The sequence below is a fragment of the Diorhabda carinulata genome, chromosome X (genome assembly GCF_026250575.1).
Source record: "Diorhabda carinulata isolate Delta chromosome X, icDioCari1.1, whole genome shotgun sequence".
NCBI classification, from domain to species: Eukaryota; Metazoa; Arthropoda; class Insecta; order Coleoptera; family Chrysomelidae; genus Diorhabda; species Diorhabda carinulata.
This window is the reverse complement of record NC_079472.1, coordinates 43,589,244-43,615,438: the sequence shown is the minus strand read 5'-3', so window position 1 is coordinate 43,615,438 and position 26,195 is coordinate 43,589,244. Positions and strand designations below refer to the sequence as shown.

The 26,195-nt window shown below is 31.7% G+C and overlaps 2 protein-coding genes across 2 annotated transcripts in view; one reads left to right on the top strand and one right to left on the bottom strand.

Annotated features, from left to right (window-relative positions):
* LOC130901654 (prolactin-releasing peptide receptor) overlaps positions 1-26,195 on the bottom strand; it is a 404,435-nt gene that overhangs the window by 362,965 nt on the left and 15,275 nt on the right. The gene's annotated exons all lie outside the window — the stretch shown is intronic.
* On the top strand, positions 16,605-18,368 carry LOC130901655 (uncharacterized). The gene is made up of 7 exons (XM_057813177.1): positions 16,605-16,831; positions 16,927-17,166; positions 17,230-17,388; positions 17,504-17,626; positions 17,689-17,903; positions 17,960-18,122; positions 18,180-18,368. The coding sequence occupies exons 1-7, from the start codon at positions 16,624-16,626 to the stop codon at positions 18,293-18,295; spliced, it is 1,224 nt and encodes a 407-aa protein (XP_057669160.1). The 5' UTR covers positions 16,605-16,623; the 3' UTR covers positions 18,296-18,368.

Genomic DNA, 26,195 nt, shown 5'->3' with positions numbered 1-26,195 from the left:
GGATTTGTCAAGATTAAATTATAACATTATATAGAGAAGTTGGAATTCTCAGGATTAGAAAATTCAATTATTATTTTCTAGATTCCTGGAGAATTTATTACCTATCAAATTTCAGACGGGAAAGTCGTTGTTTAACACAAATGATAGAGATAAGATTGGGGTCTGGACTACACGAGAAACTTTCCATCCTGTCTGATGAAAACGCTGGTAAGGAAGATGAAGATGAATTTCTTTCTTATTTAAGAACCGAAAAATATGGAATCAATAAAAAATATCAACTAAGAGGACGCGAAATTTAAAAATGGCTACCGTGAATTTTACCACAGTATTGAATTTTAAACAAAGGAAGCAAATTCGAAATAGCTAGTAACAGGAAAAATATTAGTGAATATTAATATAAATTATTAAGAGGATTGAAGGAAGATATTTGGAAGATTTGTTAACACTTTCAAGAAAACAACAAAAATTATTAATAGATGAAAGAATATGATCATGAAAATATGTTCCTATGAACACACATCAAAAAATGAAAAAAATAATAAATTTCTATACAACAATATTTCGTGGGGTAATTACTTCCCGGCATATACCACAATATCAATACACCTCTACTTTCCTGTTATATTTTTTGGAGGTAGACTTGGAATCCTCAATTTATTTAGTATTGAACTTTTGTCTAAAATTTAGTTTTGTACGATCTCTTCCCAACAGATTCACCTAAAAATATGCATGAAATGAGTGTTCTGAATAATAGGCTTGAAATATTCAAATGATTGATGAGAAGTGCAGTGCGTTGATGATTTCCACATCAAATCAAGAGGAATATGTAAGCGTTATAATAAATAATATTTCTTTTCTACGAAGTTGTATCTAGTGAAAAATTGATAATAAATTAACCGAGATTTGTTGATTTTCCCACCTTATATTTTTGCAAAAATATTGCAAATACCAGTGGTTACTCGTTTGCAATTGCATGGAAAGAGAGAATGTTTTTAATACTACGTTCACATAATTTTGAGAAAAATTATGACTTTTTTCTAGTCACCATCTATGTTGATGATAGGAAGAAAGACACTGAAAAAATTTTGTTATCCGTAAGATCCTAATTTCGTACAGGCAGTTACTCCTGTCACTTCCTAACCTAACCTAATCTAACCTAACCTAACTACTAATGATATTCCAGTGATGTTCAAAACATTCTTCATATACTTCTAATAATCTAATGTATTGTCATAACTCTATTCGCCATAATGGTAGTGAACGTATGTTGCAATCAATGTAATATCTCGCAGTTAAGATCCTACTATTCAAGCAACTTGTAATTGGCAAATATATGATACGAATGAATCAATACGAACGTTCATCATACCTGAAGAAAACTATTCACATTTTGACAATGCGATAAATACTGCTTCACTTAACGCATACTGATTATACCCCTTATAATTTAGATTTAGGTAATACTCCTATATTGAATATAATACTACATTGTAACAATAAATGTTTCAAATGAAAGGGGCTTCTTGGTGAAAATTGCTTACACCATCATACGAAGGAACCTTAACTTTTAGTTGAGGTAACCCAAGTCTACTTCTATTGCTAAAATTGAAAGGTATTTTCGAGAAAATTAATAAATCATTGTTTCTATATATTGGAGAGAACGGTTGATGAAAATCAGTCGACAGAATTAAGAATTTTTAATATGGATGAGTCTGAGTCATAGAAGCAAAAAACTCTGAAAGGTAAGCTCCAGTTTGGGACAATAATTACTAGAGAAAGAAGCGTCAATATGAGCAAGTGCTACCAGCCAATATATCGCACCAATGTTAAGGTTTTAACAAAATAAAATACATATCTGGGTACTAGCACTGAGAGTGGTTACGTACAAATGAATCTTTTCATTAATTAACTACACCCTTGTATAAAATGTGTCGAACCAATAGTAGAAAATGGAGATATATTGGCCAACCAGAGCATATAAAAAAGCCGTATTTTTCGTCGAATGAAGAATTTAACTAATACACAAACAAATCTTTCCATAAAATGAATTTCTTGGAAATGATATCAATTCTCAATCTTATTTCTTTATATGGAAAATTTGCTATTCCTCAATAACTTTCCATTTCACAAGTTAACTCTTTTTCTCGAATGAAAATTCATAATTTCAATAGACCCGGTGGTCTCGAACCCTCTTGTTCAATTCCAATTGACAACAGAAAAAATTGTCATAATGACAAGAAATTTCGAAAATGGGAAGTAAAAAAAATCACCCTAGCAACGATCATACTCGTATTATTCATTAAATAGGAGGCGGTCCACTACACAATTACAACGATCAAAATGCTTTCGGGCGTTTTGTTGTAGAAGAACTGAAGAAGAAAGCTTTGAACTTGAGAAAGACAATTCTTCAACATCACCCCTACTTGCATGCGAAGTTCGAACCCTCTAGTTAAACTTTTTCTGATAAGAAAATATAACAAAAATAACCATAAAATGGAGAGGGGTGGAGATGGAAAGTTTCGACCTTAGACAGGAAATCATCTCGCAACTAATTGAACTTACATGTGAAATTTCATTTTTCATTCGCTTTTCGTTTGACCTGTAGAGGTGAGCATAGGTCAAAAACCACTTTTTTTGCTCTGCGACCCCTCGAAATATTCATTTGTTTTCAACCAAACTCTAATGACATCAATCCGCCGCCAAAAAAGCCATGTATGCTAATTTTGAACCAAATCGGACCCATAGCAATTGCTCGAGAGACGAAAATAAGAATTGTAGCTTAAACAGATATATATATATATATATATATATATATATATATATATATATATATATATATATATATATATATAAACTACAGACATTCGAAAAACCATCATAATCGTGTTCAGCAGGTCTCAAAACATGGGAAAAATGATGTGCCCCCCATTTTTCTTCTAGTCATGCCTACCTTAATAGTCTAATTTTTCTTTGAAAAATTCGACTAAAAAGTTTTGAAGCCATTAAACTTGCTGAACGACTGCAATCTATGCCATTAAAAAGAAGGAGCAGTGCTCAAACTACGATGTGAAGGATAATTAATATTTGTGGTATGTATAACTTTTTCCAAATATTAAATTATTCTGGAGAAACACAAATTGGAGATAGAGAAGATAAAATATGATATGAAAACGGCCAATATAAAATATTCAAATCAATATATACAGGTTCACTCAACCATAAGGACAAGTAGGAACATAAGAAGTCGACATAGAACAAAAGGCTCTAAGTTCTCGGGATATTCAAATTCAAAGAGAAGAAGCAAGTAACGCAGAAGCCCTCATTGAACTGATCAGGTATTGAAAAGTAGATCTGTATAATCAAACAAATATAGAGAATTTATCTATGATTTGCAAACATGGCCTTAATCACGTATAATCGATGGTAAACGTTGTAGAACAAATCATGATCTATACGTGATAGTCATGATCAAACAATATTATCTCGTGTAATGGAAAGAAAGTTAATAAATTATTGAAGAATTAGTGGGGCTATGAGGAAAATACATACATCTAAGGAAAATACAAACTCATTATAGGTTCTGTTACCGATACTCCAATTATATTTGAAGCTTTTCATGAAATAAGTACAAATATAGATATGATGCCGATGGTAAAAATGTGAAAATAAAAAAGGGAAGAAGAAATATAAATGGTCAACTCAATTGAAATCGATATTCGAAATTGCATAATTGAGCGAATTTAAGCAAGTAGTATCTTCTATCGTTCCACATTGAGTCATATAAATTTTTTTATTAATATACAGCACCTTACAATCTACTCTGTAAGCAGAGTAATAAGTGTATGAGTCATTAGTGAGTCAGGAATCATCCATTGATGATACTCTGACAGTATTGTGGTAGATCTTCTGGTCATATTCTCTTCAATATTCTCGTTGGTAGTGGCTGGTTGAAAATATTATTTATTAATTAATTGTTGTGGCCACTGGATCGAATTTTTCTTATTTTTTATAGAATAGTTCTTTATCACATTTTTAGTGGGATGTTCAGATCGTTATGAATTGTTTGGTTAGTAATGTACTGGGATCTACTCAACATATGGAGTGTTTTGAATTGGAAATTTGGAGTATTTGAAGGTTTACCTCAGCCTCATAGTTCTATTCTATACGACCGGAGTTTGTACGAGCTAATGTCATATCTGATTTGAGTATATTGAGTTTCTTACTGTCGGTCGCTTAAGTTTTTTTGTAGCTTTACAAATGGAGTGGACTTCACGAGAACTTTTCGGAACATCAGTCTGAAAGAATTCATTCTTCGCTTCATATAATGCTGTATTTAGTTTGTAACTTATTTTGTTAAAGTATGTTTTGTTGAAAGATTTCTAGTGTATTGCCATATACGTCGAACTCTTTTTATTTCTGCCTCAAGCTCTCTTATGTGAAGGGGAATGTTATAGTTTTCTTGTACGATTTTTCAACATTGTGCTGCTACTACAGCTTGCTCAATATCTTATATTTTGATATATAGACTATATATAGACTTCTGAACCAAAAGTTTGTAAAAAATTATCATATGCTTTCAAATGTGTTGGAGGAGACTAAATTGCTGCAACGATGAGAGGAGTAGTATTTGTTTACTTGTCGCTGCTTGAATTTTATCAGAACATCCTCTGTTATTGGAAGGATGGTCTCCGTTACAGTGTGTACAGCTTGCTAGTGTGTTTTTTGGCTTTTTACAGTCTGTATCATGTGATCCAGCACATTTGACGCAGTTATATGGTTCAATACAATATGGACTAAAATCTTTGCATCGTGTGCATTGTGGATTATTTCTGTCAATTCTTGGTGGTTCAGCTCTTATCTTACAATGTTGTTAGATTGAAGTTCAAGTGACTGTTTATTACACTTATTCTGTGTCTCAGATTTGTAACTTTCCTAGCATGAATCGAATTATTTGTAGTTTCATAAGAATTTACAAAATAGAGCTATACATTTTACCTAAACTATTTAGGTCTTTTTTATCATTTATAGCTTTTCCGGTTTTATGAATATATTAGATTCCTTTCCAAGAATTTTTGAATCCTTATAATTGAGTTTATATTTTTTTGATACTTGATGGTTCGTTAATGCAGCAATGATAATTTTTTTCATCGTATTGATGACCTCTTATTCTATTTTCTAAATACTGAGATGTTTGCCCTATGTAGACAGCGTCACAATTAGTACAAGGCTCTTGATTAATAATTTTACTTTTTTTTGTTTTTTGGTGTTTTAGATTTTAATTTAGTGGAATACCTATTTGAATAACGTATTATGTCCTTCATGATTTATACTAATATCATATTTTAAAATAATTTGATAGTTGTTGGGAAAGTATTTTCACATGTTATTGTTAATTTAAGATGAGAATGGATTTTTTATTTATGTTTTTAATTTGATTCTTTGATACGGCAGAAATGCAATCATCTATATATCGAAAAAAAATGGAATATTTATATCAGGTTAGCTAAGGACAGTTTCCTTGAGATCTTCCATATTTTATTTTCATATTTGAAGTACGTTGTTGATTTCTAATCTATAAAAACGTTTGTGCCTTTTTAAAACAATTGAATGGATTCAAATCTCCTAGTACCATAAAATTCTAGTTCGTCGAGGACTGAATTTGTGGGAACAAATATATTTGTAACAATATTATCTAGACAATATTGACTACGAGGATGATCCCAAAAGTAACTGGCCTGACCTAGAGATGGCGGTCGTTGATTGAGAAATACCACGGTATTGGAAAGTACACAATCTATAAAGAAGCCACGTTGTTCAATATTGAGAATATAGAGAAATGCTTTTTTGTCAAAAAATTGTTACGATTTGTAGAGAAACTCTTCTAAAAACTAGAAAACAAACATAAAAATAACTAAATAAAGATAAAAGAAATTAAATATCATTTCAATATACAAAATAAAACCATTGTGAGTAATAATTAGTAAATAAGCACAAACAACGAAGGCAGCATTAATATCAGGATACCTTAGAGATTTAATTTGGCGAAATAAATACATGAGCACAAAATGTAAAATTAGAATATATAAAACTTGCGTAAGGCCGGTCATGACATATGCAATAGAAACTAGAGCGGAGAACACAACCACTAAACGGCTCCTAAGAACAACAGAAATGCGGACTCTGAGATCAATAACAGGACATACGTTACTCGATCGGAAGAAAAATGAAGAAATAAGGGACATGTGCGATATTCAGAATGTAGTAAGATGGGCAAGGAGCCGCAGAAGAGAATGGAGAGCCCATGTTGACAGAATGCCAAATGAACGGTTAGCAAAAATTGCAAAGGAAAAGAAACCAGACACAACTCGACCTCCTGAACGACCATCTATGGTAGATAGATAGAGGTCATGCTCCGCGTTCCTAAGTGGATAACCGTGCAACGATCTTTATGAAAATGGAGAAGCGTGCTTACGAATTAGGCTAACGGATTCAAAGATGAATAAGGAATGAAGAGTCAGAAATATAATCTTTTAAAGAAGTTCCTGCAGTGAGCCATGCTGTTAAGTCTGAATAAATATCTCTCGTTTGTAGTTTGAAGATTCGCTCAAATTGAGACGCACCTCACGTACCTCAGAATGGAAGGGCATATCGGGGATGCTACTCAATAAGGGCATAATGGACTGTTAATGAGGTGGATAAGTTCAGTTCTTTGGAAACTGATATCAGCGCAAAACAGGAGGAACTTAATTTTTGAGATAAGGTGGCTAAATGTCACTTCCATTTCAAGGAATTGACCACAACAAGCACTAAAAATTTTACAGATTCAACGACGTCAATGGTAGTGTATTTAATAACAAAGTCTGCAATGTATTTTTATAGGATAAAACTTTGGTTTTAGAAACGTTCCGACAGGGGAGGTTAGAATCGCAACATGATTTAAGGGTGATTAGGTCACTAGATATAGTCCTATGAAGTATCGTGAGATTAGGGCTGCTCCAAAAGAAACTAGTGTCGTCTGCAAATACACATATTTTACCACTGATATCTAGATAGACGATATCGTTTATAAACAGAAGAAACAAAATAGGGCCTAGTACTAAGCATTGGGGCACTCCATATTTTATTGGCTTGCAAGATGACATCGTAGTATCAACACTTACAAGCTGAATTCTGTTGTTAGGTATGACTTAAATAATGCGAGAGGTGTTCTTCTGAAACCGTGGTACTGCAATTGATTAGTTAAAATATCATTATTAACACAATCAAAAGCCTTAGAAAAATCACAAAAAGTTGTTGCAGTGGAGTGATGGCTGCTTAGGCTAGAGTACACATTATTAATGAGGGAGAGAATAGCATAATTTGTGAATTTGTTACTTAAATCTTTACCTCCCCCTTTGTGCAGAGGTATAATTATAGCCGTCTTAAGGCAATTGGGAAAAGTGCCATTTTGAAACTATACAATATTTGAAAGGCAATAGCCTAAACAATATAAAAGCCGAACTAGATTCTACTCTACGTTAGACTGTTCTGTTTTTATCAGTAGTAAAATATTGGGTAGCAGAGTTTAAACGAGGCCGTACGACCTGCTAAGACCAGCATCGCAGTGGTCGATCAAATGATATAACGACTGCAGCATTGTTGAAGAAAAATCACAAATCTGGATACTTGGATACTGGATTATCGTCGACATAGTAAGCATTTCAATAAGTGTGGTACATAGCAAATCAATTGAAAATTTGGACAAGAGAAAGCTGTGTACAAAATGGGTGCCGCGTTTGCTCACAATGAAACAAAAACAGCGTCGTGAAGATGTTTCCATCCAGTTTTTGGCCATATTTCACAGAAATAATTCCGAATTTTTGCGCCGTTCCGTAACCATGGAAGAAACAATTGTCCATCACTTCACAACTGAAGCAAAAAAACAATCAAAACAATGGACTGACAAGGGAGAGCCGGCTCCAAAGAAAACAAAGACCATTCAGGCAAGGTCATGGCGTCAGTTATTTAGTATGCACGGATAATTCTCAATGACTATTTTGAAAAAAGAAAAACTATCAACGGCGACTGTTATGGAGAGATTGAGCGAAGAAATCAATCAAAACTGGCCGGATTTGGATAAGAAGAAAGTGTTGTTTCATCGAGACAATGCTCCATCTCAGGCATCCGTTATTGCAATTGACAAAATTAATAAATTAAAGTATGAATTATTACCTCATGTAGCCTTTTCAGGAGATTGAGCCTCCTAGGCTTCTTATCTGGTCCCAGACTCTTAAAAATGACTCGGTTGTCAAAAATTTTCGAACAATAAAGAGGTGATGTCGGTAGTTAATTACTATTTTGAGGAGCTTGAAGATTCTTACTATGAAATGGGAATCGAACTTATTAAACATCGCTGGGAAAGAAATATGAAGCTAAAAGGAGATTAGGTTGAGAATAAATATATTTTTTTCCAAAATTTTTGTATTTTCTTCACTGGGCCAGGTACTTTTGGGACCAACCTCATAAGTATGACTATACCAATTGATTCAATTGTATGATGTTAACCAAATCTTGTGAAGAAATTTCTAGGATCCTAAACCACCAATTGAACCTAGATTAGTTCATGGATGAAATCGATGGACTAGTAGACAAAATAGTAAAGTACGAATTCAGCTCAGGAGTAAAGGTGGTAATAGCTACGTACCATTGTAATAGAATGTGCTCTTAAAATTGGAAAAATAAGAGAGAAATTATTCAACGGAGAAAGATCCACCGAAAACTGGTGATCGCACTACGAAACTTATATATTATTAGCAGACCCGGCCACGCGTTGCTGTGGCTGAGTGACTTGATTTGAAATAATTCTAATGAGAATACAATTGCCCTCTCTTCTGCTTGTTCAATGAAATTATACTGGCAGCGAGTTGTTACACGTTCTTCACAATTGCCCATAAAATAGATCTGAAGAAATTTTAGTTCTTCATTTGACATTGGAATCAATGATCCAATTTTATGATATACCTGGCCTTAAATTTAGAATGTTTTCTCAAAATTACGACCATTAGATTACAAATTACAAACTTTGGATGCTCCAAACGACGAAATTTGGAAGCAAGAATTACATTTTCATGTATTACGGTAAAAATAATTCTAATCTATTCGAAATACCAGAAAGAAGGGATTTCATAGGTTCAGGTGGAGTAGGGAGTGGTGATAATACAACTTTTCCTGATGCGCTACACATGCCGGGTGTTTCTTTGCGAAATTTTAACGCTTGACAATAATTGCATATTTTGTCCATCGCATCAATAGTAACTTTGGAATTAGCCGAGTAATTGATGTCTGGTTTTATTCTCTATATGAATCTATGTGTTGTTGACGTGGCACCCTGGTTCTCAATGCATTTTCTTGTCGACGATTATCACGTTGTTCTCATGCACTTTCGAGTCTTCTCGCTATGGGCATTAAGGTTGGATTTTTTGGGTGACATTTTACTAAAAATAGTAATTGAATTTTTAATGTGAATGAATTTCGCTGTTCTCTGAATAACTGTAAGTTAGAAGTAAAAAAAGAATATTCGAAGTAATGTACGCAACGAAGACATAATAAAGAATGATTTGAAAAAAGCGACGTTAAGTGGTATAGGCAAAATAAGACATGTATAGTGTGTAGTCTAAGAAAATATATCACATTAAAGTGTGGCGCAAAAGACAAAATTTTACAGTCCTCTGTAAAGAAATTCGCTTAAGGTACCAGCTGTTCCAGACTTATGGAAACTACGATTAATAACAACAATCAACGTTAATTATCAGTTTATTATTGATTATTAATTATTGAGACCATTAATTTGAATAATAATTATCCTATCATTTAAGTTGGACCAAATTACATATATATGCCAACTTTCATGAATATCAGTTGACTCGCTTTTGAATTCATTCGGAACATACACACGGTCACTGAATTTTCATATATTAAGATGATAAGAAAATAACGAGAACAAAAGATGGAATTAGTAATGTGTCATATTATTTTTCCTTGATATAGTGACTGATAGAAACCTTTTAACTGTGTGTTAACACTCCTTGTCGATATGAAAACAAATATATTAGAGCCTTATTTTGACCCCTTCTAGTCGACTTTAAACTATTTGCGCTCACGGGTACCGTATGTTTCTGTCAGATTACTGTAACAGGTGCCAGCAATCTGTTTTCATCCTTTTTCAAATTATCAGTTGGAAGTTAATGTATGGAACGAGGAATTCATGCTTTTAGAAAAATTATAAATATAAAATAGTGTGAATTGGGTTATTTAAATATGTTAATTTCTACTACTTCATTTGAAAACTAGTAAATCTAGTTCAAATTTATTTGCATGAGGTTATTATATACTTTTTAATACCTCTCTATTTCCATAAATATTTTGTAAACTCATCTTGAACCTCTTAGCAGTTGCTGGATTATATCGCGTATATATTTTTTATTAAAGTCATATTCAACCTTTAAAGGAACTAGACAATGCATTTAAAAAAATGTTTCTGAAATATATTTATAACCCCCAGAAATCAAGTTTTAATAAAGAAAATTTGGGGAGAAGAATTGGGCAGACATAGATGAAAGTCCAAAGCTATAATTTTTTGTCGACATGAGGATTGCGCGCAAATATTGAGGAATTTCTAAAAATCGAAAATGAGATGGAAACTTTTCCTAATTTCGGCGTATGAACACAAGCAATGTCAATTTATCCAAATAGTTTATCTTCATACATCATTTGAACATGTTGCTTAGAAATTTGAGTGAGTACTTTTTGAAAATACTACCGATACATCTGCTCAATGAATGAAAATTTGATACGCTACATTATTGTGTCGGATATTATTGTAAGCTAAGAAATAGAGGAGATCCTGTGATGTTTGGATAAAAAAATATAATTTAATTGAACTAAATACATATTCAGTTAATTTGACATGTACTAATTGTTTAAGCTTAAATTTTCCACAAAAAATGTGACCTAGAATGTACAAGTAAAAATAAAATACGATGGTTTAGATATACTTTCCGTAGAATGAATCAATTATAAATATATAAAAAAACTAAGAAATTGACGAGAATTACCATACAAAATAAGCATAGGAATAACAGAGCGCAATGCAACTAAAGGAGGGATGGAAAAAACTTGAAAAAATAAGGAAAATATATGTAGATAACAATCACTCCATTTGAAAAGTTTCAGAATAATTCTATCTATGGCTAGCAGAAGTGAATTTTAACTTTATGAGAATAGAAGTAAAAAAAAGAAAGAAATTTACTACTGATATAAAAATAAATATTCAAAAAATTAGCCATAGATAAAAGAATTCCATTAGTTTTGGATCAGGATCTTGTTCTTTAACCGTAGTATAGAAAACTAGAGAAAAGTCTTGTTATGCTCTTCCTTTTTTATTAGGAAAAATAATTCAAATGCTTGTCAATTTCTCCCTTTCTCCTACTGTTTTTTGTTTATATGGACGATTATGATTTCTATCATAAATATTGCTGATTCAATTATTCCTAACGATCTTGTATGTCAATCTACTCTCAAACTCAAGTCATAAAGAATCATTCCATTATATCTTCCTATCTGTTTTCCACTTTCCTTTTCTTCTACCTAGTATTCATACTATTGAATCTGTATTCACCAAGTGTTTCTTTGTTTTTGTTGTTCTCCTTGCTATTTCTACAACGGGTGTTATTTCATTTAGTTCTTGAATTTAATTATAACTTCTCCATTTGTTTTCCTTAGTAATTTCATCATATATCAATATACTCATTTCTCACTCTCCAGTTTTGACTTGACTATAATTTTTTCAAAACGGTCGAACATTCCAAATCTGTTTTTCTCATCATTTTGCAAGATTCGCTATATTAGCTAAATAGATTACCACTGGTCCCATGTTGATCTCTATATATTTCAATTTTTATGTTAGTGATATTTATTTCCATTATTCAGATATTGTTTGTATCTATAAGAAACTAATTTTATAATCTAATCTGTTCCAAACAATTAAAAATCCAAATATTTCACCCAAAAGAATTCACTTTAAAAATTTTTTTACTAGAGAACAGGTTATTTATGAAAAATTATTTCATAAAATTGAGAACGAACAAAAGAATAAACCTACACTCTTATCATCAAAAAAATCAATTCAGTTCTTGAAACCCAAGATTGGATTAAAAAAATTTTAAATACAGAGATATTTTACAGTTTCTATCGTTAGAGTCTAAATTCAGTATTGAACCTATAATTACAGAAGATATTCCAATTAAAACTATGTTAGCAATATTGATTACATATCCTCTTTCATACAAAATGAACAAGCCATGACGTTATAGCCAAAGCAACCAATATTTTAACTAACCATATTCATGAATCCAAACAATCTTCTGTTTTTATAGATCTGTTAGATAAAATAGAATTTTTTTGAAGAAAATCCAAATTCTATAGTCATACCATCTGACAAAGGTAATGTCACAATCATTATGAATAAACAGTATTTACATTTATCCAAATAACTAATCTACAATAATACATTATACAAGGAACTAATAAATTAATAAAAAAAGTTTTTAACAAAAAACGAATTGACAAGGAGACCCAGAAGAAATAAACAAACTATAACGGTATTTCTGCTATATTCTATTGTTTACCAAAAATCCATAAACATACTCTATAAGCTAGACCCATTGTAGGATCAATTAACACTCATGTTGACTAAATCTTATGATTATCACAATGATTATTACATAAAATACTTCTTTAAGATCAAAGAAACTTTTGATAATATATTACTACCGAATAATGTAATGTTAGGATTGGATGTAATATCCCTATTTAGTAATGTACACTTGAATATATTCCTTAATGCTCTACAATAAAAATGGAGCGATTTAAGTAAAAATTGCAAATTTTATAAAGGAACTTTATTAGAATTAATAACATTCATTTTTAGCAATTCATATTTCTCTTATAATAATAAAAATTACCAAATTACCAATGGGGCCTTCGATATCCCCTATATTAGCAGTAATAGATTGGACTTTGTAATATCTGTTCTACCCTTCAAATTATTCTTCATTAAAAAGTATGTAGAAGATAAAATTTTATCCTTTCCATATAATAAAACTGATAATTTATTATTTCACTTTAATAGTTTCGATCCCTATAAACAATTTACTATAGAAAAAGGAATACAGGAAAATCATTACCTTTTCTTGAACTAAATTTATAAGAAAAGAAGATAATAAAATTTCAATTGACTGGTATAGGAAAAGAGTTCTGAAAGATATATCAATTATCATTCTTATCTGATACTAAAATTAATTCATTCAAGCAGATGAAAATAGAGTCCTCAAAATTTCTAATCCAATTAAAATACTTTACAAACTTTTTTATGGAATTCCGTATCCTCCATATCTTTTTAAACGAATTTTTTATAATAGATCTGACATTGACATAAACATTGTATCATCATTTTCAAACGTCATTTTTAACTTTTCTATTCCATAAATTTATACACTTTTGCTATATATATGTATGCCAAAGTGTTAGTTTGGGGACAAAATATTTCCGTAAGTGATTGTTTGAGGACTGTGCCCAAAGTTTTTATATGCCTAACTGTTGTTTTGAGGACTTGGGCAGTTTGGGGACCATCAAATTTGGTGTTTGAGGTTATTATTGAGCAAAATGGGGACCACACTGAGCAATTCGGGGACAGCATATAGCAATTCGAGGACTGAATCGAATAAGAGAACCATTGTTTATTTAGCATTAAATCCAGCAAATTTAAGGATGATTCGCGTTAGCAACTATTCTTATAGAGACCCAATCATTTGGACGATTATGATTTTTCTATTAAAACTTAGGAAAGTGGCTAAGATAGTCAGACGATTTTTGTTATTTGTCTAATAACAAAACCCGTTCACTCTCATCAGTTCTTGAACTTTGGCCAAAAATTTGAACCCCAAATTGTACTTTATAGCTACGTATCAAAATTTTCAGTTTTAGCAAATAATTAGATTTATGTTCTTTCTTGTGACATTCTCCGTCTTTAGACCAATTTATTTTATTAGGAACGTAAGTTACAGGGGTTGTAATTACAGAGATATTTATAATACATAGAGATGTTAGAATTGGATATTTGTACCTACCTTTGCTCTGTTATGATATCATGTTTTAGGAAAAAAGTAATGCACTGAATTTATACTTGTTTCTTTCTAACACATTGTCGCTTATGGACTGTGTGTAGAATCCTATGTCACCATGAAATATTCCTAGCACCTATATTTCAAGAAATGCTGCTCCAAAAGTAGTGCAATTATGAATGAGAAAACTTATAGTATATTTTGTGACGAAAACCTCTATAAAGGCTGTGAGTTTAATACTCGTCATTCAAATAATTCCGTTAAGACTTCTATCCGTTTATTTCGTTACCCGTTTGCTTGAAAAGAGAACTGATGGTATTGTCTAAAAAAAGTCCAATATTTTTAGCAGAGAATTTATTCAGTGTTTACCTTAAGCACCAGACGAGACGTTTTTGGTACTCATGGTGTATGAGATCGATTTTTATTAAGAATTTTCCAAATATAACCAATAAGCACAACGTACCATCATAAAAATAGGTTTAGTAACTTGACAGAATAAGATTAATCATATGCGCCAAGGTGGGTATGTGAGGTATTATTGTTCATATATTTGTCGAAAAAGGTAGGTACCTTATTTATTTTGTTACTTTTAGTTCATATGAAAATGAAATTTTCTAAATAAAATTTGAATTATTTCTTTTTTTGAAAATTAATTGCAGAACTGTATCGGGAGTACTGACAGAACGAGTGAGTTTATTTGGACATGTCCACTCACCGATCCCAAGTTAAGATAAGTAACCATTGACCAAACATACCAACAGATCCCCAACCGTCTACTTCAAAGTCAGATAATCATAATGAAAGTTTTCAAGAAGCTTAAACTTCATCGACTTTAACGGAAAACAGTCTAACGAAGGAAAATTATTTTAACTTTAAAAATCGTACAATTGATATTAACCCGTTCGGTATTACTTGACTAATGTTTAATATGACATCCAATATATAATAATTTTAAATAAGTACCTGAATAATCTAGTTTATGTTTAGAATTAAGTTATTGTTTGTCGGCTGGATTTTGGACGAGTCACTAGTCACTCCCGTTTCACATAACAGCTGTGCACAAGGAAGGCAACTCAAGACAATAATTTTTGTTTTGGTTTCATAATATTGTTGTTGTTCTATACATGGACAAAAATTATTACAATCAACAAAGTCTTTTGAACAGTTTAAGCCTTATTTACCATGCAAATCAAAGAATTCCATGAAAACCATTCAAATATTTTGAATTGTATGTATTTATGTGATGTTATAGAATATACAGTGTTAGGAATATTTCGTCGTAACACACGGTCCGTAAGCGACAATGTGTTAGAAATAAACAAATGTACATTCGGTGTATAGTCTAGTATCCTTATTTTAACTGTAATAATCTACGCTGACTTTAGATTGTCTATTTCACTGTGTCTCTAACACATTGGTAATGCTGTGTAACCTTCGAATTTTCCGTTGAGAGTGGGACGATTATTGTTTTACGTTAAAATCAAATGACGAACGATTAATGTTATCATAAAAAGGATTATTGTATGGGAACATACACTTTCAACATGTAGATTGAAAATGAAGAGGAAGGATAGATAAAAATAGAACAATTACGGCTATAGACCAAAGCGTTTTATTATATATTATAACATTTCACTTTCCGTACTTCGAAATGGCCTTTAACGGATATAGATAAAATTTGTACAGTGACAGAGAGCAGAATTAAAACTGAAATCAATTCATCAATTACCCATACCCAAGCAGCACAGTGTCGTTATAATGACGTCAATTATTGGACATTATTAGTCGGCGACGTCGTAGACCAATAAGCGACGTCCATATGACGTGACATTTCAGATGTCATTTTGACGTCGTCTAGAGACGTCTTTCGTACGTTTGTTTTCGGTCGTTTTAAGTGCTTTTTAATCAACTATAAAAAAAATTAGAACGAAAGTTTATTACAAAAACTAAGCCCTATACGTGCTTTATAAAAAATTGTACATTTTAAATTGTTGTTTACCTAAAATTTGGATATAAATATAAATTCATTAATTAGCAATGAAAATACTAAACTGACGTTTTAAGTGGAAATGCAATTTGAATTTAAAGATGAAGTGAGAATGTTGTAATTAACAATTATTTAACTATTTTATTAGTAGGAAACAATTATTTTTAGCATCGATTCCTGTCGAGGCTGTCGACCAAGATTTAATTTTGGCGCGTTTTTAATCGAAATGCCACGATACGATACGATACGAGACGTGCAGGCGCATGCGTGCTGGACTGCTGGTGTGAACGCGTGTGCGCGTAATGGTGGACGGCAGCAAAAAGTTGTTTGGCGGCAATTTCACGGAAATCCAGTAACTCTAGCATTTCCGGGGTGATTCTTGTTAATTTCGGCCGTGGCAACAAATTTTTCAAAGTGAGTATAAATCTGCATTATTTTATTACAATTTTGGTGTTGGGAACTGTCTTTATTATTTAGATGAATTGTTACGTTGGCGTTGAATTCCAGAACAATGGTGGAATTTCTCTTGTTCACTCTGCCTGGTTAACACCGCTTAAACGAGAAGTCTTTTGGCCGCCAAAACAGACAACCGGAAATTTTATAAAATTATTAAAATCTGGACAAGAGCCTCCCCAGGATAACAGCTGGAAACTTCACCAAATTAAGCGAATTTTTTTCCAGACTGGTTAGTTTTGCTGCCTAAACCTAAACTGCTTTATCATTTTCTATTAAATATCTGTGATTTTTTTCAAAAAACTCGTATTTATTACTTGTTTTTAGACGACTATAAGATTGCGGAGAAAAAAATTAAAAAGGCTGAAATTACCTCAGATTTAACTACAGATGCTGAGGAATCAGCAATTATTTCACCTCGAAGGAAAATACGTCCAAAGAAATTTTCCACTGATGATGAGCAGGAAGAAGTGCTGTCATCATCAGAAGATGATTTTCCAAAAAACAAGAAACCCCTACCTAGACCAAAACCAATAATACGGAAGTCTATTACAAACATATTATCTGGTAATGAGATTTATACTTAAAGATATCTGGCACATATAAATTATTAACTGTCTACTGTTTTAGATTATTCTGGCCCAATTCAAACTTTTCCATTAGCTTCAGCTGGACAATCGCAAAGGTCGTTTGAGGATAGTGATTCTACAAATCAACTTTATTATTTGCCACCTCAACATTCAGCAAAAGATACTCAATTGACTAAATCTTCAGGACAAATTATTAGAGGTAAAAAATATAATTGTCCATTTGCATGAATTGTTTAAAATGTATACTTTAAACTGTGAGTTATTATTTATGTCCATTATTTCCTAGGAGAATTTGTTAATTCTCTATTTTACAGGTTCTGCGTCAAATCAGTCATTTTGCCAGGCTGCTGTTTCGAACTCGTCACCATATAATCCGTCAACTAGTAAAGCAACTGATGTACAGAGCAACATCAGAGCTGTAGTGGAAAGTAATGGAGGTAAAAACCAAAAAATAATGTAAAAACTGTTTTGGTACTAAGGTATATTTTGTCCATGCCAGCAAACACTCAAGATGATGTAATCACTTTATTGAAGACCATTAGAGAACAGAACAATCAAATTTTGCAGTGGATCCGAAAACAAGATCGCAGTGGCAATCACGCCAGTAATACAGATTTACCAGATGATATAGGCGTACAGTTTCCTTTGAATTCTCAAGAGGATATTACCAAATTGGAAACATACCTGAGTGAAAAAAATAATTGCCTGGCTTTGGTGGGTGTTCTGTACCACTTAATATGTATTTTACAATTTAAATTATGTGATTCCAGTCGGCATATCTATCGACTTTTGGAGGGAGAGATTTTACTGGACATACAAACCGCATTTTAAATTTTTTGTTCACTTATTCTCTTGCAACTAATTGGAATTTTTGTGGCAAACGAGGTGAGAAAAAGGCTTTTAAAAACTTAAACGTAAAGGATGTGATTATTGGTAAGTGTTTTCACTTGTAGATGCATACTTATTATTAATCTGAAACAACATTTTTAGGTGCTGTAAGAAAAAGCTCCCCTCTAGTCAGTCAGAAAGAAATAGAAGATACCATCAAGGTGTGGTTGAAACATGCACCAGAGAAATTGAAAAAGCAGCAGCATGGCAATCCGTAAGAAAAAAAGTGTTGTTAGTCAAAGACAACTCTACAGAAGGGTGGCAGAAGGAAATTTAGCACCTGTGAGTCAGAATTGTTATAATACATCTTTAATAGTTAATAATGATTCCAATGAATCATCAAATTCCGTTTTTTTTTTGCTGATTCAATGTGTGAAAGTGAAAATGACACCTGTTCCTCAAGAGATTTAGATTTTAATGTAAACTCGCCTAATGAAAATTTGCTCTTCAATGATGCGACGTTATACAACCATTTGACTTCCTATTCCAGTAACGTGCCCCCTAACGATTTATTTTCTAATGAACCGCCGCCTAGCGATTTGCATTCGAAATTGTCAAACTGGGCAACTTCAAAGTACGTTCGACGTACAGTAGTTACTCATCTCTTGCATATCTTGCATCCATACCATAATGAGTTACCGTTAGACAGTCGAACGCTGCTGAAAACGCCCAGAGAAACGAAAACAAAATCGTTGTTAAATGGCGAATATTGTCATTTTGGACTTGTTAACGCTTTAAAATTAAAGTTATTGTCAGTGCCTAATATTTCTCAGTACAGCATTATCAACATTTCATTTAATGTAGATGGACTGCCCATTTATAGAAATGGTCAGAAACATGATCTCTGGCCCATTTTAGCACTTGTAAAAAATTTTTAGAGTGAGCTGTTTGTTGTTGGTTCTTTTTTAGGAAGTGGCAAACCAAATTTATTGTCAGCGTTTTTAGAAGATTTTTTAATTGAGTTATCGAACTTACTTACCACGGGCATTGAAATTAATAATAATATCCATGAAGTAAAAGTTCACAGCTTTGTTTGCGATGCTCCTGGGCGCGCATATCTGAAATGTGTGAAGACCCATTCAGGGTATAGTTCCTGTGAAAGGTGCGACAACTCTGGAGAACAACTGGGACGTGTCATTTTCAAAAATTTACCTTTTAACAAGAGAGACAACGAATCTTTTCGGACTAAAATTGATGTATCTCATCATCATGGAGAATCTCCTCTAATAGCTCTTCCTATAGATTTGATCTATGTCTTTTCTTTAGACTATATGCACCTAGTTTGTCTAGGTGTAATGAAAAAACTTTTGCGTATTTGGACAGGACGCGCAAGCCGAGCCAAAATGAGCTCTACTGCATTTCAAAATGTATCTGAAAAAATTGTTTTTCTCAGTAAATGTATTCCAGTAGAATTCAATCGGAAAGGGCGCAGTTTGTCTCAGTTGGCAGATTGGAAAGCAACGGAATTTCGAACATTTTTACTGTATATTGGGCCAGTTGCTTTGTATGGGAATGTCGATTTGGCAATATATGAGCATTTTTTGCTATTTCATTGTTCAATTATGATACTTATTTCTAAACGCCATATTGAAAAATTCGGAGTTCCATTTGCGCGCCAACTTTTGCATTTATTCGTAACGCACAGTGAAAAGATCTACGGATTAGAGTTCTTAGTTTACAATGTACATTCCTTATTACATTTGGCAGATGACGTTGAAAATTTCGGGCCACTAGACAATTCGTCAGCATTTCCATTTGAAAATTATCTCCACCATTTAAAATCGTTAGTTCAGTCTCCGAATAAACCGTTACAACAGATTAATAGACGCTTAAAAGAAATTGAAATGACAGTGTACGAAAAACATGACTCTACTTCACCTGATGATGAACACTTCTGTAAATGTGAATTGTCCCATTTCTTAGGACCAACGCCAAATTTCTCTTGCAAGCAGTATAAAAAGCTTCATTATAAAGATTTTATTTTTTCTATTGCATCATATTCAAAAGCAAATTGTTTTTGTTTTACCTTAGAAGGACTGGTTTTCAAAATAGAAAATATAGTAGTGGATAATAATGGAGCAGTTTTTATATTAGGTAGGAGGTTTCAGGATTACCGTTCATTTTACAAATACCCTGTCGACTCAAAAGAATTCTATGTTTATCGCATCCAAAATTTATCAGAGTATATCGAGTTATTGCACTGCCACAAAGTTTTTTCGAAATGTATTGTTTTTCCTTTCAAGCAGGAATGGTTGTCATTTTCATTATTGCATCATTAGTAATTCCTTATTTCAACTTTTATGTTCTATAAGTTTAGTAGTATGTAGTTTTGTAAGATTTTGTAATAAACTGGTATTAATTTGGACGCATTTTTTTATATTTTTGATCCTACTTATACGTCATTTGTCAAAAGTAAGTACGTCATTTTGACGTCTCACCAGCCGGACTAGGTACGTCATTAGTTGACGTCTGTAGGATGTGACATTAACCCGTCATAATCACGTCATTTTAGACGTCCCCATTGGTCGCCAATGGCCTATAATTGACGTCATAGTAACGACACTGTGCTGCTTGGGTAATGATAAAACCTATTCGAAAAATAAATATTTCCAATATACTAATTACCATCATTTTTAGAACACACCAAAGACCAGTATCACTATTTTACTCGTTTAAAGTATTTATTTAGTTCTTAAATAAAGTAGTGTAATGATATAGATTCCTTTTATGCATGATCGTGCAACGCCGCCTAATCTCCTAAAGGAACTGGCGTATATTTCGCATATATATTGTTTTTTGTATAGACACCTTTTGATGTATGAAGACCGATAGAAAGACCATTTTATTTTGTAAAAGAATTTTTTCAATTGTCACAAAGATATTTTGGTGATATATTTCTAGAACATAAAGATATTTGTATTTTCAAATCGAACATGTTCTTGTACTTGTACTGTTAATTCATTCATCATACTTGAAGGTCTCAATTTAAAACACTTCAACTGATATTTTGATAAATTAAAACTTCAATTATTCATGTGTAAGCAAATTTGTCAACTGTTAAACCTTACAAAAGTAGTCGTCGAATTTGCAATTATTTACAGATTTAATTTCACATTTCGTTGTATTGTCTCTTCCGTTTCAACAATACCTATGCATAGGTCCTCTCGGTTACGATGTGTCTATTAGCTTAATTATTATTTAGTTCGAGCATATTATTGAGTCTGTAATTTATGATTTTTTGTTCATCCAGACTAAAATTTAGTATTACTAGTATTTTATGTTATTGCTCCCAATCTAGTAACTATATCAATATTATCAGTTGAAACAAAATTTGTTTCAAATTAACAATATAACTTGTTTGATTTAAGAATACAAATAGGAATTTTTTGTTCTAGAAAGAAATAAACAGAAGATTGATGATTTGTCATCTCTTCTTCCGTATATTTCTTTTTCATTATTAACAAGATCAGGTGTCTACTACCTATATCAGACAGAAAATTTCGAAATGGTATGAAAAACGGCCTAGTTTTTCGTTAACCTTAATACTGAAAACAGTAATTCGATTTCGTATGAAAATAGTTAAGTCATTGAGGTATTTGCATAATTTTTCATCAAACATTATTTGTAACAAATAAAAAGTTTATAGAATATTTGAACTATTACTTATATTGTCTCTATTATTTATTAACCCATGAAACGTTATGCAATAAATACAAGACATTAGTGGAAAATTTTAGCATTACTTTATTTCAGTCAAAATTCTATCCAAAGTTGGGATTTTATTTTTAAAGAAGAAACTGTGAACATTATGTCAAATATTTTTTTAGTTGTTTAGTACAAGGTTTTTACAAATCCTGAACGACTTCCACGATTAGAAAAACAATTGTTCTAGTGTTTCTATATTCTTTGCTAGCAGCCGATTTAGCAACTCCTCATAAGGCTTACAAAAATATTTTGAGTATTTTACAAATCACATAGGTATGCAAAATTTATCATCATTCATGTATGAAAGAGCCTGTACGCTGTATGCAGTAGCATATAGATATGGAAAAATTTTATCGACATATACGATTGTCAATGCCTATGTTTGAAATGAGAATCAATTCCTTATCTATTCACGTATTCACTAAATTGCTAAACAAAAACACAAAACAAATTTTATATAGGTACCTACATAATTTAATATATGATTTTTATTTTTTTCCCTTTATCACTCTGTAAGCTGAGCAAAATCACCGTAACATAAATTTATGGGTTTGTATTGTAAAATCACTGTGTAAAGTTTACGGACATATTGCTAATAATAGTTTATTTATCAAGCAAAACTATCATAATCCCTTGTACGAGACATATTTCAAAGTTAGTTGGAAATATGCGTTTTTTATAAGCACATACAATTTTTTATTTAAGAATACCTAACGCAAATAGGCAAATATCTCTCCACACTTTTTCTGTATATTTTAAAGACGATTTTGTCCAAAATTATAAAACTTCTGGTGGGATATTTCCTACTTGGCGATTGTTTTACATTCTACTAGACAAATATGAAAGAATGCGAATAAAAAAACTCCTCTCTGTTTATGTATTGTTTTTGTTGATATCGGAGAGCTTTGTTGTCGCTTAGACCGCGTTTTTATCTGTAACGTTCGAATTCCAGTTATTCATTTTTCATTTTTAAATAGGTAGGTATATCAAGAATAAATATATTAGAAACATATATATGGATAGATATAGATCGATTTTACAGCGGTTTAAGTGAGTGAATGTCACCAAATGACCAATTGACAGGCATCTTCGTAATCGGTAGAATTTTAAATATTTCTTGTTTTGTCATATTATAAAGAACTTATCGCATCAACTCAATTTCGAGTTGCATTTACTTCTAAAATTTGGCAAAAAATACTGTTTTCCAACGTGTTTCACACAATATTTTTTTCTAATTTTTAATTGAATGTGATTATTTGTATTCAAATTTAAAGTACTTGAAACGTCCCTACGAGCGTCCATCGTATTTCCTTTTAAGTCGCCTAGTAAAATTGGAGACGTTTATTTGTTACTATGAAAGCAAGTTTAATGTCATGTTTCGTGATTTTGATTGTCAAAAGAAGTAGAAATTAAAAATCGTTTTTTATCCTAAATAATTCACTATTTTTTGAAGTAGAAGAATATATAAATACTGCAATGTCCGATTTAGAGAACGACGTACCGAGCGACATTGAAGAAGCGGCTCAATCTGCATTATTTACAATTATTCCTTAAGTCGAAGAGCAAATGTGATTATTTGTTCTATAAAACTTTCTTGATATTATATTAGTACACAATATTTAACGACAATAAAGAGGTAGTTCAAGTAATTTAGTCTTACAATTATTATGTACTTTTCGCAATTAGAGGCGAAATTTATTTTTCATCACCAGTTAGGGAAAATTTCACTTTTCGTAAGACGTTTCATAAAGTCAACGAGTTTTATAAAGTGTCATTTTATATGTCAAAATTAGAAAAAATAATTTCAATAATCCAAAAAGATTCATTTCTCAATTTTAAAACTATAAAACTGTGAGGAGTATTATATTTTTTAGTAATTGTATTTTTCTCATAAATCCGTCTCAAAAATATTTTCGAAAGAATTTGACCGTTCTGCGAAGTGGACAACTACTTTCCTGACTAACACCACGCCGAACATTGAATTCAATCCACAAAGAAGAACGTGATGTCGATCGACCTTTCGAGACAGACATCTCGATGTTTGACAATCGTAAGGAGAGAGGTGTAACTGCCGACTACTTTCAATCTTATTCCGATCTCATCAATCCGGTATAATACGCTTTTATCTGAGACATAAACCAAATAATATGAAGGGTTCTGGAGAAAAATTGATAACGAATTAGAATATGGTAAATTACCCCTGGGGGAGAGAGAAACAAATGGTACTTATTAGGTATTGTGCAATAGGCATGTATAAATTTACAAAAGAACCTAGGTATGATGAAATGAGTAAAAACAGCAAAGGATAAATAGTTGGATTGAGCTTGTGCAAAACAAGTAAAAAAGAGAATAGTTGGAAAATTGATGTTATGTGGGCAATCCAATTTGGTGGTCGATATCTCCGATTTTCACAGTCCTAATTTTCATATAACATTGGTAGTAAATGAAGTAATTTTTTTCGCATTTACGGATATTTAGCGATGTAAACGTGACAATATCAGTTCAATTTGGTTAAAACGTGTTAAGCTTAAAACATATATTTAAAAAATGTTGGTTCTCCAATCCTGCTATTTCTATTTAGGGTTGCCATCTCTAAATTTTGGAAAACAGGACAAAACGCGTAAAAACCCCGGATTTTAGAGTCCGAAAGCCGGACATGTCAACATCTTTTAAACATATTCAATGTAAAAAAAAACAGTTGAAAATGTCATAAATCACCTTTTTTACTCATTCATTATTTTAAAAAAACAGAATCATATTACAAATTGACAAAATGTTAATATAAATCAGCTTTTTTAATTCTTGAAATAAGAAAACAAAACCTTATTAAAATATTAAACAAAAACATATATTTAATGAATTAAAATCTTAAAAGTACCTACTTATACCATTCTAGTATTCAGTCTTACAATTTTTGAAGTAACTCTTTTAGATATAGTTCTATAATTATTATCTGTTTTACTTTTTATCAGCAGTCATTTATATAACAAAATATACCTATTCTAGCAGAATATAAACCAAATGCAGTCTATAAACAGAACATTTTTAAAGTTTATCAATGTAAGTTACATTAATAAAATTTTAAATAAAAATAATCAACCCTATAATTATTTTCATCAACTTAAAGTTTTGATCAACAACCATATTTTAAATAGTTTTTACCTGGTCAATGAAAACAATCATAACTTTAACTACAAAAATAAAAAGCAATTATTGCACTCACAACACAATTTGTCTATCTAGCTATTAAAGCGTTTTCCTCAGCCTCTTGCCTTTTTACTTCTCAGTTTTTTTGTATTTATCATTTTTTCCGATAGCTTTTAGAATATCTTCCATTTTTAAAAGTAATTTATAAAAATCAGTGCAACTGTATTCTTGGAAATTGAATTTAATTTTAATTATTGAAGAAATTGTTTCTACGCTTAGTAAATTTCTTTCTTTAGTCCATTGTTGTGTAATTAATGAGAATACCCTCTCCACGTTGGCATTATGCGCCCGAATGCAAAAAAAATATTGCGCAATTTTCAGCAATTCCGAATATAAATTTGCATTTGGCGTTTTAAAAAATTGTACCCAAAGTTGATTGGATTTTAAAAGCTTATCTTGTTCAGTTATGTTTTGGCAAAAAGCCTTTAAATTCACCCACTCGTCAATTAATTTTGCGTCGTCAATGTCTATATTTTTATCTTTTAAATAGAGGACAGTGTCTTCAATAAGAGTCCACTCTGTGTTGTTATTAATTTTCGGCAAAAACATCCAATCAAATTTCTCAAATTGTTTTAAAGGTTTCATCCATTCTTCAATATATCTTTTAATTTCATTGTAGAAGTCATGTGTGCATTTTTTAAACTCTTGTTTCCTGTTTTCATCTTCTTTAATACTCTGAACGTTCAGCGGCACAAAATTTTCCTTAATTCGGTCTTCTAAACTTTTTGTTACGGAAGAAAGTATGCTTTTTGTATCAAGAATTGAATTATCGCCTTTTTCTCTAATGTCTGTATTTTTGTGTGAATGATGTGCATAATTGAGTGTATAAGGAACAGGTATGCTTCCGAGAGAGGATTTTCGAAAAACTGTTTATTTAAAACAGGTGGCCTTTCTATGCTTTCAAAATAATTAAGTAAAGGACGGTAGAGCTTCAGAATTCGCTCGATAGCTGGAAACAGGAAACGCGTTTTGGAATGATACAGAAGCTGTTTATATTCGACCTCAGCGGTTTCGCAGAATTCTTTAAGAGCTTCGGTTCGTACTGTGTAAATGGAAAAAAAGTTATAAATTTTTAAGACGATGGATTCAATGTCTACTGCCAGTAAATCACATCCGTGGTGCACTGCGTTGTTAATGATATGTCCAGAGCAACCCACACCAACCAAGTTTGGGTTTAGATTTTCCTTCAGCTTGTGGAAAACATTA